We start from the raw sequence: 14,796 nt of genomic DNA on the forward strand, positions 1-14,796 counted from the left end.
AGGCTACAGCTACACTGTATATACACAAAAGTATGTGGATACCCCTTCAAATTAGTGGATTCGGCTATTCCAGCCACACCCGTTGCTGACAGGTGTATACATAGAGCACACAGCCATGCAATCTCCATAGACAAACATTGGCAGTAGAATGGCCTTACTGAAGAGCTCAGTGACTTTCAACGTGGCACCTTTCCAACAAGTCAGTTTCTCAAATTTCGGCCCTGCTAGAGTTGCCCCGGTCAACAGTAAGTGCGGTTATTGTGAAGTGGAAATGTCTAGGAGCAACAACAGCTCAGCCGTGAAGTGGTAGGCTACACAAGCTTACAGAACAGGACCACCGAGTGCTGAAGCGCATCTGTCCTCGGTTGCAACACTCACTACGAGTTCCAAACTGCCTCTGGAAGCAACTTCAGCACAATAACTGTTCGTTGGGAGCTTCATGAAATGGGTTTCCATGGCCGAGCAGCCGCACACAAGCCTAAGATCACCATGAGCAATGCCAAGCGTCGGCTGGAGTGGTGTAAAGCTCGCCGCCATTGGAATCTGGAGCAGAGGAAATGCGTTCTCTGGAATGAGGAATAACGCTTCATCATCGCGCAGTCTGATGGACAAATCTGGGTTTGGCAGATGCCAGGAAAACACTACCTGCCCCATGATTTTGGAATGAGATGTTCGACGAGCAGGTGTCCACATACTTTAGGTCATGCAGTGTATCTATATAGTTAGTCAAGGAGGGAAAGTAATATTTTCTACAGACACATAACGGGAAGTGTGTCCATCTCTCTTCTCCATGGTCCTTGTGGGAGTTGTCTTTATGAAAGAGGGAAACACAGAATGAGAAACGTTTCATCATTCTGCGCCCTAGGAAACTGAGATTCCTCTACGGCAGGGTACCCCAACTGGCGGGCCGCAGGCTGAATCTGGGTGGTTTCAATATTTATTTAAATGTTTTATTGTTGAACATAAAAGACTAAAAACACCAGGAAATCAGCTTCAATTTTGGAAATCTATTCTCAAGTATTCCCACGCATAATAGAGAGACACGTGACCGTATACAAATTTAAGCAAGGTCAAATTTGATATTTGTTTGGGCTTCTTGGTCAATTTGCAGTCTACAAATTATTTTTAATTATCTTCCAGTCCCTCGACCATCCACTCAAGAAAAAATTAACATTTAGTTGGTCTCTGCTCTACGGTCTCCGTCGAGATGCTATCTGTGGGCGGGTTACCATGGAAACTGTCCAAGCCTGCCTCTGTTGCAGCGGCAACAGAGGCAGTCTCACCAGTCTGTTCCCCCCAAATCAAAATCACATTTTATTTGTCACATGCTTCGTAAACAACAGGTGTAGATTAACAGGGAAATGCTTACTTACGGGCCCTTCCCAACAATGCAGAGAGAAATAAAATAGAGAAATAATAGAAAATTAAAACACGTAATAATAAATTCATGAGTAACGTTAACTTGGCTATATACACAGGGTACCAGTACAGAGTCGATGTGCAGGTGTACAAGGTAATTGAGGTAGATGTGTACATATAACTAAGAACAAGTGACAGATAATAAACAGTAGCAGCAGTGTATGTGAGGAGACAAAAAACTTAGCAAACAGTCTAAGAGGGAGTGGGGAAGGTTCTACTAAGCTATATGGAATTGTTTTAAGAACGTCAAACCAAGGATCATTTTGCTATTGAGTTTGAATTTTAAGTATCAAAACAATTGATAGTATCCCAAAAATATATTTTTAAAAAACAGATGGCCTTACTGCTATTAGCCCATACAAACACATTGAATAACAGATTCACTACATGGAACAACAAATAGTCCCACCAAAAAATCTAAAGGAAGTTTGTTCTGAAGTCTCTGTCCTACATCTGAGCGATATAAGAAATATATCATAAATATATATATATGGATTTAACCACTTATTTTTGGCACTAAAAAGTCTCCATATATACTTCCATAAATGTTTCCAACTAATACCAGGGAACCTTCAGACGAGTCTTGTGAGGCCTGTGGGCGTCCTAGAAAAAAAAAACATGTACGTGTTCGTGAGAGTCTCACCTTTCCACAGAGTGGTCGTATTAGTGTGTAGCCAAAACTGTTCAGATGCTACAGACAGACGACTCACAAGACGCTTGTGGGGGTCGTAGAGCAAAACAGATGCCAAGCAGTTGCCATACCAAGCAGTGATGCAGACAGTCAAGATGCCCTCAATGGTGCAGCTGTAGAACTTTTTGAGGATCTGAGGGCCCATGCCAAATCTTTTCAGCATCCTGAGGTGTGTGTTGGTGTGTGTGGACCATGATAGATCCTTAGTGATGTGGACACTGAGGAACTTGAAGATCTCGACCCTCTCCACTACAGTCCTATCGATGTGAATTGAGGCGTGCTCGGCCCTCCATTTCCTGTAGTCCACGATCAGCTTCTTTGTCTTGCTGACATTGAGGGAGAGGTTGTTGTCCTGGCACCACACTGCCAGGTCTCTGACCTCATCCCTATAGGCTGTCTCATTGTCGTTGGTGATCAGGCATACCACCATTGTGCAGTCGGCAAACTTAATGATGGTGTTGGAGAAATGCGCGGCCACACAGTCGTGGGTGAACAGGGAGTACAGGAGGGGACTAAGGACGCACCCCTGAGGGGCTCACATGTTGAGGGTCAGCGTAGCGGATGTGTTGTTGCTTAACCTCACCACCTGGGGGGCAGCCCGTCAGAAAGTCCAGGATCCAGTTGCAGAGGGAGGTGTTCAGTCCCAGGATCGTTAGCTTAGTGATGAGCTTGGAGGGCACTATGGTGTTGAACACTGATCTGTAGTCAGTGAACAGCATTCTCACATAGGTGTTCCTCTTGTACAGGTGGGAAAGGGCAGTGTGGAGTTCAATTGAGATTGCGTCATCTGTGGATCTGTTTGGGCGGTATGCAAATTGGAGTGGGTCCAAGCTGTCTGGGATGATGGTGTTGATGTGAGACACCAGCATTTCAAAGCATTTCATGGCTACAGATGTGAGTGCTAAGGGGCTGTTCCGTGTGACATGTTTTTCTTTATCCCAATCGTTCTTTGTAGTGTGTGTTTGCTAAGAGTGGTTGTTCTGTTTGTGTGTTCTGGTTATTACAGGTGTGCTGAGTTGCGGCTGACGATGGTGGGCGTGGCTTCGGTCCGGAGTCCTGGCAGCTGTGGTTGAGTGACTGATTGACTAGAGCATTTAAACTCTTTGTTGTGTGAGCTAGAGAGAGAGAGATAGAGGGTACTTTTTGTTTGGCTGTTTGAGGATTTGGTTATTTTAATTTATCTTTGTTTGAGTTCCAGCCTGTCTTCCTGCTGTATTCCACCCTACCTAGGTCCTGGAGAAGGGAAAGGTAGTTCTGCCCATGGGTGTACATTCACACGTAGATAACCCACTGTTTTACACACTAGGTTAGCCGGGCGGGTGTCACCCCTGTATTTGTGGTAACAGGTAGGAAAGCGGGTTAGGGCTTAGAGTGTTAGGAAGAATTAGGTGTGTAGAGGCGGAGGGACCTTTTGTTTATTTTCATTACTTGGACCCCGTTCCCAAACATTCCCTTCTCTTATCATCCCTGGTTTGTTTGATTGGTCTTTGTTTTATTACTGTTTCTTTATGGGTGTTGTACATGTTGTTCAGTACCTTACTAAACGACCCCAGAGGGCTAACAATGAGTACTGGTTGTTGTGTCCCATTATTTTAGTTAGTTACACCCCACATTTCTTCCCCATCCATCTAGTTTACATTGTGTGCGTAGGCACGGGCATTTACGTCTCCTCCTCAGACGAACTACACCAGAGGGGAGAACGTAACAGGGGCCATAGTCATTTAGACAGGCTACCTTGGCGTTCTTGGGCACAGGGACTATGGTTGTCTGCTTGAAACATGTAGGTATTACAGACTGGGTCAGGGTGAGGTTGAAAATGACAGTGAAGACACTTGCCAGCTGGTCAGTGCATGCTCTGAGTACGCATTCTGGTTATCCGTCTGGCCCTGCGGCCTTGTGAATGTTAACCTGTTTAAAAGGTCTTAGTCACATCGGCTATGGATAGCGTAATCACACAGTTGTCCGGAGCAGCTGGTGCTCTCATGCATGGTTCAATGTTGCTTGCCTCGACACGAGCATAGAAGGCATTTAGCTTGTCTGGTAGGCTCGCGTCACTGGGCAGCTCGGGACTGGGTTTCCCTTTGTAATCCGTCATAGTCTGCAAGCCCTAACACATCCGACGAGCGTCAGAGCCGGTGTAGTAGGATTCAATCCTAGTCCTGTATTGATGCTTTGCCTGTTTGATGGTTCGTCGGAGGGTGTAGCGGGACTCTTATAAGCGTCCAGATTAGTGTCCCACTCCTTGAAAGCGGCAGCTCTAGCCTTTAGCTCAGTGAGGATGTTGCCTGTAATCCATGGCTTCTGGTTGGGATACTGTATGTACATACGGTCACTGTGGAGACGACGACATCGATGCACTTATTAATGAAGCCGGTGACTGATGTGGTAAACTCCTCAATGCCATCGGATGAATCCCAGAACATATTCCAGTCTGTACTAGCGAAACGGTCCTGTAGCTTAGCATCCCCTTCATCGGACCACTTCCGTATTGAGCGTGTCACTGGTACTTCCGGTTTGAGTTGTTGCTTGTAAGCAGGAATCAGAAGGATAGAGTTATGGTCAGATTTGCCAAATGGAGGGCGAGGAAGAGCTTGGTATGCGTTACTGTGTGTAGAGTAAAGGTGATCTACAGTTTTTTTTCACCTCTAGTTGCACAGGTGACATGCTGTTAGAAATTAGGTAAGACGGATTTCAGTTTTCCTGCATTAAAATTACCAGGCCACTAGGAGCGCCGCTTCTGGATGAGCATTTTCTTGTTGGCTTATGGCCTTATACAGCTCATTGAGTGCGGTCTTAGTGCCAGCATCAGTTTATGGTGGTAAACAGACAGCTACAAAAAATATAGATAAACTCTCTCTGTAAATAGTATGGTCTACAGCTTATCATGAGGTATTCTAACTCAGACGAGCAGAACCTTGAGACTTCCTAAATATTAGAGATTGTTAACAAAGAGACACACACACCTCCCCCCTTGAGCTTAGCCGACGCTGCTGTTCTGTCCTGCCGATGGATAGAAAAACCATCTAGATGTTTATTATCCATGTCAATGTTCAGCCACGACTCCAAGAAACATAGTATATTACAGTTATTCAGGTGCTGTTGATAGGATAGTCTCGAATTAAGCTTGTCCAGTTTGTTCTTCAGAGATTGTACGTTCGCCAATAGAACTGAGGGTAGAGGCGGTTTACGTACTCGCCGACGTCGTTTCGTCAGCATGCCCGCCTCTCTTAAACCGCATTTTTCTTTTTCGAGTCTAGGGGATTAGGGCCTGGTCCGGGGTGAGCAGTATGTCCTGCGCCTCCGACTCGATGAAGTAGACATCTTCATCCTAATCGAGGTTAGTTATTGCTGTTCTGATGTCCAGAAGCTCTTTCGGTCATAGGAAACGATGGTGGAACCATTATGTACAAAGAAAATAAGATTAGCGCAAATAAACACAAAACAGCAGAATTGGTCAGGAGCCTGTAAAACGGCTTCTTTCCATTACAGCGCCATTCTAGTTGTTGGGAGGCTCGGGGCTGTGAACCAAACCCCACAGAATTCTATTCAAATGCCGGCCAAATGTTTCTCTGGCGGAGGTACAGTACATATGGTGGTCATTACGAGACAGCTAGGGCCAATAGGAAGTTGCAACATGCAGAGTGAGTGGCATAGGAGAAGCTGTAAAACAAAGTCCATAACTAAACCACGACTCATCAGTCACATTCCACTAAGGAGCATGCGAACCGAAGAGTTACTCTCTACAGTCTTTTAGACTATGAACATTGCCACATAATCCAATACTGTAAAATGGTAATACCCTTGTTGGAAAATTGGCCCTCTCCCTCCCCCCCTTCCCCCATTCTGCTTTTCCTTCCTCACCTCCCCCCTCTAGTGAACCAGTGAGGTGCCCTTCTCTCAGGATGTCTAAATCCTTGGCACAAGGTGCTGGCTTATTTACCACCACCACCACCTCATGGTTGTAATTATCCTGTCCCCCTGCTCAGACAAGCCCAGAGAAGGGGCAGCTATTCTGGGCCACAGGGGCGGGCGAGGCCCTGGCTTCACGCTGACTTCCAACGTACATTCATCTTCCACTAGGCCCTGATTACCATCATTCCATCCCAGATTGTAATCATTATGGGAGAGTAAAGACGATGTTGGTTCGACGTTGGTTGGTCCTTATCGTTGCCATGAGGACAAGCCCACCCCCTTTTTCTGCACCATTAAAATGCTTAATGACTGTTCTTAATGACTTGGCAATACACCTCTCACTTTCTCTCCCTAATTCCTTATTTTCTCTGAGTCCTTGTCATCCTCACTGTCTCCAGAATAGGTGTGTATATTGTGTATGTCTGTGTGTGGGAGGGTGTGTATAATGTATATAATTGTGTATGTGTGTCATCCCCCTCAGAGTTCATCCGATGTTATATCTGTGTGGGTGTGAGAGTGTGTTCTCTCACAGCTTATCTTTAGCAATGATACAATCAGTAAATGTGAATGAGGAAGTGTGTGTGTGTTTTGACCTCACAGCTCCTTTGGTAGAGTGCCATCCATATGTGACAGGCTGCCTTCCCTGGTATGAGCTAACACCCATGTCGGTGGGTATCTGCACGCTGTCCTACTCTCTCTCTGTGTCACCTCATTGTCTTGCATCAGATAGCGTGTCGATTATGCCTGCACTGTCTCGTATCTCGCAAAGGGTAATGGGATAGATAAAAAGTAGTCCAGCGACAATGGGCTGCCATAACATTCGAAAATATTACCTAGGTGACATTGTCTGCTGAACCCCTCAAACTGTTTGAATGAATCTATGTTAAAACAATAAATGTCAATAATGTTTTTTCATTTTTGGTGAGGAGGTCTTAGTCGCCCCATTTTACACCTAGCTAAGTATTATTGTGCTTCAATTAGCAGTATTTCTGAAGTTTGCCCATGAAAGCTAGCATAAATTTGTCTAACAGCTGAACCAGTCACTGAAATCATCTTTAACTGAAACGCTGCTGCTAACCAACCAGCTACTTACTTAGTGCTGCACACACAATGTTAAATCTTCCAACAAAAGCTAGCTAGCAAGCTACTGTAGCTAGTAGTGCTAATGCTGACATTATTATGGGTTTTCATGAAGCAGCTGTTCTTCTGCCACAAGTCATTACAGTAACCTCCTGAGTCAGCTGCTGTGCTCAGCTGACCCAACGATACGATCGTGGAGAAACATGCTGAACTACGGACTGATTTCTGATAACTACCAGTTCCTCTTAATTGTGTATGGGCTGCATGTCTATAACTTCAGGGTAATTTAAACAGGCTAAGCAATCTTTTTATGTCAGTGAAGGAAGAGCTACCTAGCTATATCAGTAAGCTAGCTAGCTACAACAGTTAGCTACACAGCTGATCAAGCCATTGCACTGGCGACCAACGTCCCTGCACAAAATGTATGCAGGAGATAGCCACCGGTTAGTTATTTTCACACAATTGCAAACTATAAAATCACATAATTTAGCTAGCTAGTTATTCTGCCTATTTCATGGAGAGTCATACGAGAGCACAGTGATATATCAAAAATTAGGATCTATGTTTTCATTTTTTTGAATGGTGGATGTGCAATATTCAAATGTCAGTTCAAAGTCTTAGAAGACAGATCAGTTGAGGGACCAGCGTCGCGGAGGAGTGACACCACCTGTTTTGAGACAATGGCATCACCTATCAGATCTAGTGACAGATGACGGTTGTCGTGACGACCTGTCTCATAGCGCTGCCAGTGTGTGATGAGATCATGATAAAACAGCAGTCATCCTTCAACAGTCTTTGTGAAGACTGTCTGTCTCTGTCCATGTCAGTCTGCCAACCTACATGTCAGACTTTACTTCTCAGAGTGGTTTTCCCTAGTCCTATATCTGGTTTCAAATTCAACCTCATTCATAGTGAATTGAACATCCGTCACAACATACTTCACAAATTCAAATCATGACAGTTATAGGCTACTGTGCATGTCCTGATCCCAATCTCACAACCTCATGATTGCCTATAAAAGCAATAGTTCACTCTCCCGCTCTCTCTCACACACACACACAGAGAGCTCTTACTCCTGGCTAATGATAAACGTGTAGCCTCTCTCTCAGATGGCAGGCGTATGACAGGGAGTCAGCTGTATCCATATGGCTGCCTGTATTCCTGCCTGGCCTAATAAAGACTCACATGTGACGCATAGTGGAAGCCAATAATAAATGTATCCATTCAATGAGAGTCCTGTTAGAAGATTGCATTAGAGTCTTTGTGTCCGGGACGGGGGGAATATGTGAGAAGAATGTGAGAAGAAATATGATCATGTGAGCTGTGTATTCGTCATGGTAGGAGGCTGAGGTTAGCCTTTAAGTCAAACCAATTGATTTATCAGTGATGATTTACATTTTACATTTTAGTCATTTAGCAGACGCTCTTATCCAGAGCGACTTACAGGAGCAATTAGGGTTAAGTGCCTTGCTCAAGGGCACATCGACAGATTTTTCACCTAGTCGGCTTGGGGATTAGAACCAGCGACCTTTCGGTTACTGGCACAACGCTCTTAACCACTAAGCTACCTGACGACTGCTTCCCATGAATCCCTGACCAAATGCCCCCCCACTAGAAGTAAGGCCTCATATGGCAGTGAAGTGCCTTGAGGTCATAGAACCAAAACCCATTGTAAATGTTTACAGAGTCACAACTCAAAAGTGTGAGGAGGATCTTTTTAAACAGTGTAAACAGTTTCAAGTGGCATGTGGCAATCTGCCTCCCAATCTAATTTTAGATTCTTAAATGATAAGATCCTGAATGGAGGGCTTGTCATGAGGTTTACAAAATGGGTTGTCATAAAGTTGACAAAAGAAGAATGGAGGGTTCACGACTGGAAAGAGAACAGAGAACATGTGCTGGCATGCATGACTGAGTTTGGAAAACACCACAGACTAGATTGTAGGCTATTCTTAAGATAGAGAGAGAGAGTGTGTGTGTGTGTGTGTGAACTGAGCCAACTGAAACTTACTCAACCTGTAGAAATGTGATGCCAATTGGCAAAGGTTGGATTCCTCTCAGCACTGGGTGGGCACTCAGGCGACCAGCCCATGACCTACATTCCATTCTCAATTATATGCGCTATCCTGATCATCATACCACGTGGGAACGAAACAGACCAGTCTATACAGGAATTGTAACTTCAATCTGAATGTTCTCCTGCGTACTTATGTAACAAGTAACAAAGAAATAAAGTTATTGCGATTGTGCGAACAGCCCTGTGAGTCACATTACTTACAGTGCTCTCCTGGGAACGCGCGACGGGTTTCACGAGCGCCTGTGATTTCCTAAACTTCCCCTCTAGAAATGCGCGGTCACTGCACTCAAGCACTTTCAGTGCATAACATATGGTACTCTATTTTTTGTAACATCATCTCAAAAGTATTGATATTAATGAAAATGTGCATCCATGTCCTACCTGCAATATCCCATAGTTGTAACCGCACCAGCGTTTTGCTGTCCCAGTTGATCACTTTGAGTGCAAAATCTACGCCAATTGTCGCTCTGTAGTGTTGGGAGAATAGCTGGTGGACATATCGTTTGATGATGCTGGTTTTCCCCACACCTAACTCCCCGATGACTAGGACTTTGAACAAGTATTCCTTACACTCCGATACCGAGCCGCCTGCCATGGTGTGAAACTCCGAGTGACAGTGACAACTTTCTCAAACTCAACAACTTCCTTTTTTCTCACAAGATGAGGCAATGGGAAACTGTCCTCTCCGTTTCTGTGTTGTTTGGAAATACGGTAACTACAATAGAAAGCGCTCTACTTCCCTCCTCCTCCTACTTGCTCAAAACCACCTGATAAAAGTCATAGGACCCGGAAATGTCTACTTTCGGTTAAACTTTTTTTTCTCTCTTAATGTGTTTACATGGTAACCATGGTGAGTCTGACAGAGAGAGAGGCACTTGCCATTTTTTTTTTTTTTGAGCTGCTCTGCTCATGCTGATTGTTCAAACGCACTAATTGCTCCTAATATATTATGTTTTCTATTCATGTACATTTTACCTGTAATCAAAACGTTCAAACAAATGGTAGGGGCCTATTTGGACAAATGCATTATAAAGTTTATCAGGACTGCCATTTAATTGGTGAAAAAAATGCACCAGTTAACCCAAATTAAAGCATTATGAAATCATGCAATCAACAGTCATCTTACTATAAAAGGTTTTTATTTTACAGCATTGTTCGCCTTGCCAAAAACATGTAGGCCTACCTCATTCAAGCTGAGACCGTGTAAAACGTGATCTTTCTGTTACGTTACATTTAAGAAATGTTAAAACCTTCAAACAAGTTACACTAATAGGCTAAATATAACATTTTGTAATAACAATTACAATACTATAGTACTATACATACTGTATATTCATGTTTATATACTTTGGATTTTCATTCTTATAGATAAAGTACTAATAAACGTATGATCAAGTAAACCAATACAACTGCAATTTTATAGTACAAGATCTAAGCGAGATTGAAGCGTGTATAATCTTACCACAACTAACTACCCATTGGTAAGCTTTACAACTGAATATTTTCAAGAGGATACGGTTGACTTGTAAAGTTTATCTGAAAAGTTACCCAAAATCAATGTCAACACACAGCTCTTTCACAGGCATCTGTAAGATGAGTTTTAAAATGTATAAATAGTTTCACATTCTAAATATATAAACATTTACTGATATTACAAACATACCATCCGTGTGAAAAAACGAGAGATGGTTCAACAGTATTACAAACTTTGAAAACATACACAAGTATATTCCCATTACAATGACACAGTGACCTCAGAAAACAAAACAAAAAATCATCACACACACAGTATAGGGTGTCCAATCAAAAATGCATCTTTTGACCAATGGGTAAAATATGTTAATTGTGTAGATAATCCTCTAAGAAACCAATGGTCCAAACCTAATGTCTCTGTCATAATCTGTTCAAAAGTTATTGGAGTTTTTACCCTTGTAGGATGGCCAGAATTAGGGTGACTAAATCAATGGAGGCTAGAGAAAAAAGTGGCAAAAAATCTGGAAATGTACATTGTGTACATTTGTGCAAGAATTAAGGCTATGGCTACCTGACAGGTTCACTTTCCTGTTGAACTCGTCATCTTTCTTCTCCAATCCGCAGGACATAAAACAATATGGAGGTAAGATGGATATTGATTTTGAGACATGACATGTAGTATTTTCATATTTTAGCATACGCTTTTCATATTAATTCGAAATTCCTGTTATTTTTTTAGATTTCTCACAAAAACAAGCTTATCTCTGTGAAATGTCAACGAAGCATAGAGCATATACCAAGCTTTTTATTTGCAAAGCCTTTTACATTTAATTCAGCTCGTGTCATGCATATTTTGCTTTTTGCGACCCGCTGAAACAACTTTGAAGACGATGACCACAAAATGTTAAATCCTCAAATGTTGTTACGAGAAACCTGCACCACTATGTCAACAGAGCTCGGTGCTTATTATAGGATGTATTAGGTTACGAAATCCGGCTTTTTGGATATAATGTTAATGATATGTTAGAGACAGACCCCACTGAATGATTCAGAACATAAATAATAATATTTGTCTTGGTAAAATATATTTTATAACATAAGGAATTGAAATTTCATCACCAAAACACGTTTTCACCCACTCTGGGCAATGTGGGTGGACACCCTACACAGTATGGAAAACAGAATCGCATCTTCATAGCATCCTGTGTGAACCAAACATGTCTCAGGATTTCATAGAATATGTTTGAACTTATGTCATAAAATTACTGTCGCCTACAATCAAACCCACCACATAATGTAGAATATTGTACACAATCTCAGAATCTCCTGAAGATGCCTCATCACCAGTCTCTGCAAAGAGCTATACAGTAAACATTAATGCAGAGAACTGGAAAACTACTTTGATTGGCACAATAACAAAACATGTTGCAAAGTATCTCATACAGCGCAAATACCCAATCTCCAATTAAAGTATATTATGTTACAGTACCTTGGGGCCCTGTATGCAATGTCGGAGACACATAATACTGCATGAAAACATCAGTCATATAATATACTGTAGCATATCCTGCGGTTCATAAAGAGAGTTTATTTCCTATCAGAGAGCAAATGTTTGAGCTGCAATGAGGTCAGCAGTAAAAGTACTGGTAAGCTGAGGCGAGTGCTTCTTATTGACGACTAAGTCTTTATGAGAAAAGGCAAAGAGAGTCTTTTGAAACAGCTGCGTCTGCTACACATAGTATTATGAACTGCACAGGTACAGTATTGGACCAAACAGGCAGTACATTCTGTGATCTGTAGTCTTTAGCCGGCTTTGTCCCTGTATCTCACTGAAATCATAGGAGAAGTCCCAAGCACCTTATACACAGCAATAGGGCTTCCCTCCATTTGTCTCATAGGATATTTTAAATGCACAACAACAGCAAAACCAAACCATATAGCTACAGCCATCATTGTGATTGCCAATCCATTTGGCACAAGAGCCGGGTAGGCGCTGTTCCCAGTCTCAAAGTTTGCAGAAAGGCTGGTGGGAACTCACATCCCTTGAGAAACATGATTGCTACTGGACTATTCCATTTCTTTTTTATTTTCTCTCATTTCGACTCCGCCTTGATGTAAAAAGTATTGTATAATCCAAGCAAGCGAATGACAGAGCAAATGGAGAAATGTATAAATTAATACATTATCAAATCATTGATGTTACCTCTTAGTAACATGGTGTGTCTGTGTGTGTGTGTCAGTGCCTGGTGGCTCTCACAGTGTCGAGGAGCTCTGTCTGAAGTCCTGGAGGATGACGGAGGAGTAGGCAGAGCTCGGGGGGCTGCAGAGGACCAACTCAGAGACAGGGGAGCCGGGAACCGACCCAGCAGAACACACTGAGTCCCTGAAGGGGGAGGGGGGAGTCAGAGTCAAGGAGTCTTCCAGAGTCAGCTTACTCTGAGCCAGCTCCTCCTCCTCCTCCTCCTCATCGTCGTCGTCCTCTTCCTCCTCCTCCTCCGTGTAGCTGTGTAGGAGGTCCAGTGCCTCTCCCTCAGCCCCCTCCAGGGGGGAGATGAGGCCCTCCTCTCCAAAAGAAGCCCCCCCTTGCAGGGGATGGGAAAGCTGAGAGGAGGTGAAACTTTGGAGTTGGTTGGTGGAGCTGGCCTGAATGCCGGAGGCACCCATTGTGTCGTTAAATCCAGGGACATTGGAGCTGTACGTGTCCACCATCGCCCCCTGCAAATGCTCGGTGGTACAGTCCGTTAAGTGAGAATAAGAGGGTGGCTCCTCCGAGTCCTGCCCGTGGAGCGTTCCAGAGTGGGAGTGGGGGGGAGTCCAGAGAGGGCGTGTTTCCCCCCCCTCGCCCTCCTCCTCCGCCAGGTTGTACAGAGCCTTGGTGCCGGGGTAGGGGAGGTGGGGGTCTGTGCCAGGGCCGTGGTGGTGGTGGCGGGGGTCGCAGCTGTGGGGGTCGACGGTGGCGTTAGTTAGGGGCCTGATGACCGCCGTCTGATTCGAGCCGGCTTCCTGTTTCCTCACATGCACAGACAGTCTGTGCCACACATTCCCCCCCCTCTGAGGGTGTCTTGCACCTGGTTCAGACCATGACACAGACTTGCCATTAGAACTATGAACGAGATAAAGACTGCCGTTACTGACGGAGACAACCCGGGGGAAGGGTTAGACAACAACAACAACAATATAGCACAATAGAACATAACAGCAGCATTTCAACATTTCTATATGTATGTTAAAATTCTTTAAATACGTTTTAACGACATTAAGAGGCAGCAGTTCTGTGGGTCATTCATTAATTCTAAGAGGCAATGCTTTTAATAATCATTCTGCGCACTTAACTAAATACTTAGTGATTCATAATTTCATAATGTTCTGTTTGAACAGAATTATGAATCCTAGATGGCTGAATTCAAAGTATTTTGAGCCATCCACCAAATGTAGACCTGTCTATCTACAGTAAGTCCTTATCAAGCTGAGATGGGCAACATGCACTTGCAAAATGTTTCTGGTGCCTGTACTGTCTGACAAAAAGTCATGACACAAGGTTTTAGTGCTGTGCATAGCAGGCTAGGTTAGATTTGTATCTCTTATATGATTAGTGAGGGAGACAGAGAGGCATTCATGCTTCAAACTGGGATAAATGTGAGGGCAATTCAGGACAAACCAAAAGTGCCTAAACCAGGGGTGTGCACATCTCCTTCCCTTGAAGGCTGCAGTGTCTCCTGGCTGTCATTCATACCTTGTAATCACCAACCAGTCTGGAGCTATAAAGAAAGATTAGTAGACCCTCCTCCTACTAACCACTGAGCCCTTATTTTCCAAAGACACCGCAGTCCTCAAGGATAGGAGTTTGCCAAGCCCTGTGTCTAAACATTAGCCTGTCAGAGTCAACCTCTGTCTGTTGGAAGAGTTTGAGAGGGGCATATTAGAGCAATGGTGAGAGACAACACTCAGACAACATTCTCTCATCTCCCGTCTCAATCCTTACTGTCAGTATCTTTGCTGTGGAACGCCTATTAGGAATCCACTTTAAATCTATTCTTTAATCATCATACATAAAGTATACGCTCTCATTATTTTGTGTTAATCTTGCAATTGGACTAGCTTTGAAGATACGCCCAGTTCTGAGTTAAATCAACATATATTACCT

At 43.6% G+C, this 14,796-nt stretch overlaps 2 protein-coding genes across 2 annotated transcripts in view; both read right to left on the reverse strand.

The window, feature by feature from the left end:
* Positions 1-9,958, reverse strand: part of LOC311106537 (ras-related protein Rab-32-like) — a 33,620-nt gene extending 23,662 nt beyond the window's left edge. Inside the window, exon 1 of the mRNA XM_084148905.1 lies at positions 9,561-9,958. Coding sequence (XP_084005031.1) covers positions 9,561-9,774 — 214 coding nt within the window. The 5' untranslated portion in view covers positions 9,775-9,958. The remainder of the gene's footprint in view (positions 1-9,560) is intronic.
* A 2,947-nt stretch (positions 9,959-12,905) lies between these two features.
* LOC311106536 (metabotropic glutamate receptor 1-like) overlaps positions 12,906-14,796 on the reverse strand; it is a gene marked incomplete at both ends in the record, with an annotated part of 36,378 nt that continues 34,487 nt past the window's right edge. Inside the window, one exon of the mRNA XM_084148904.1 lies at positions 12,906-13,755. Within this exon, the coding sequence (XP_084005030.1) occupies positions 12,906-13,755 (850 nt within the window). The remainder of the gene's footprint in view (positions 13,756-14,796) is intronic.

Source organism: Coregonus lavaretus (assembly GCF_964263955.1).
Source record: "Coregonus lavaretus genome assembly, chromosome: 31".
In the NCBI taxonomy this organism is placed as follows: Eukaryota; Metazoa; Chordata; class Actinopteri; order Salmoniformes; family Salmonidae; genus Coregonus; species Coregonus lavaretus.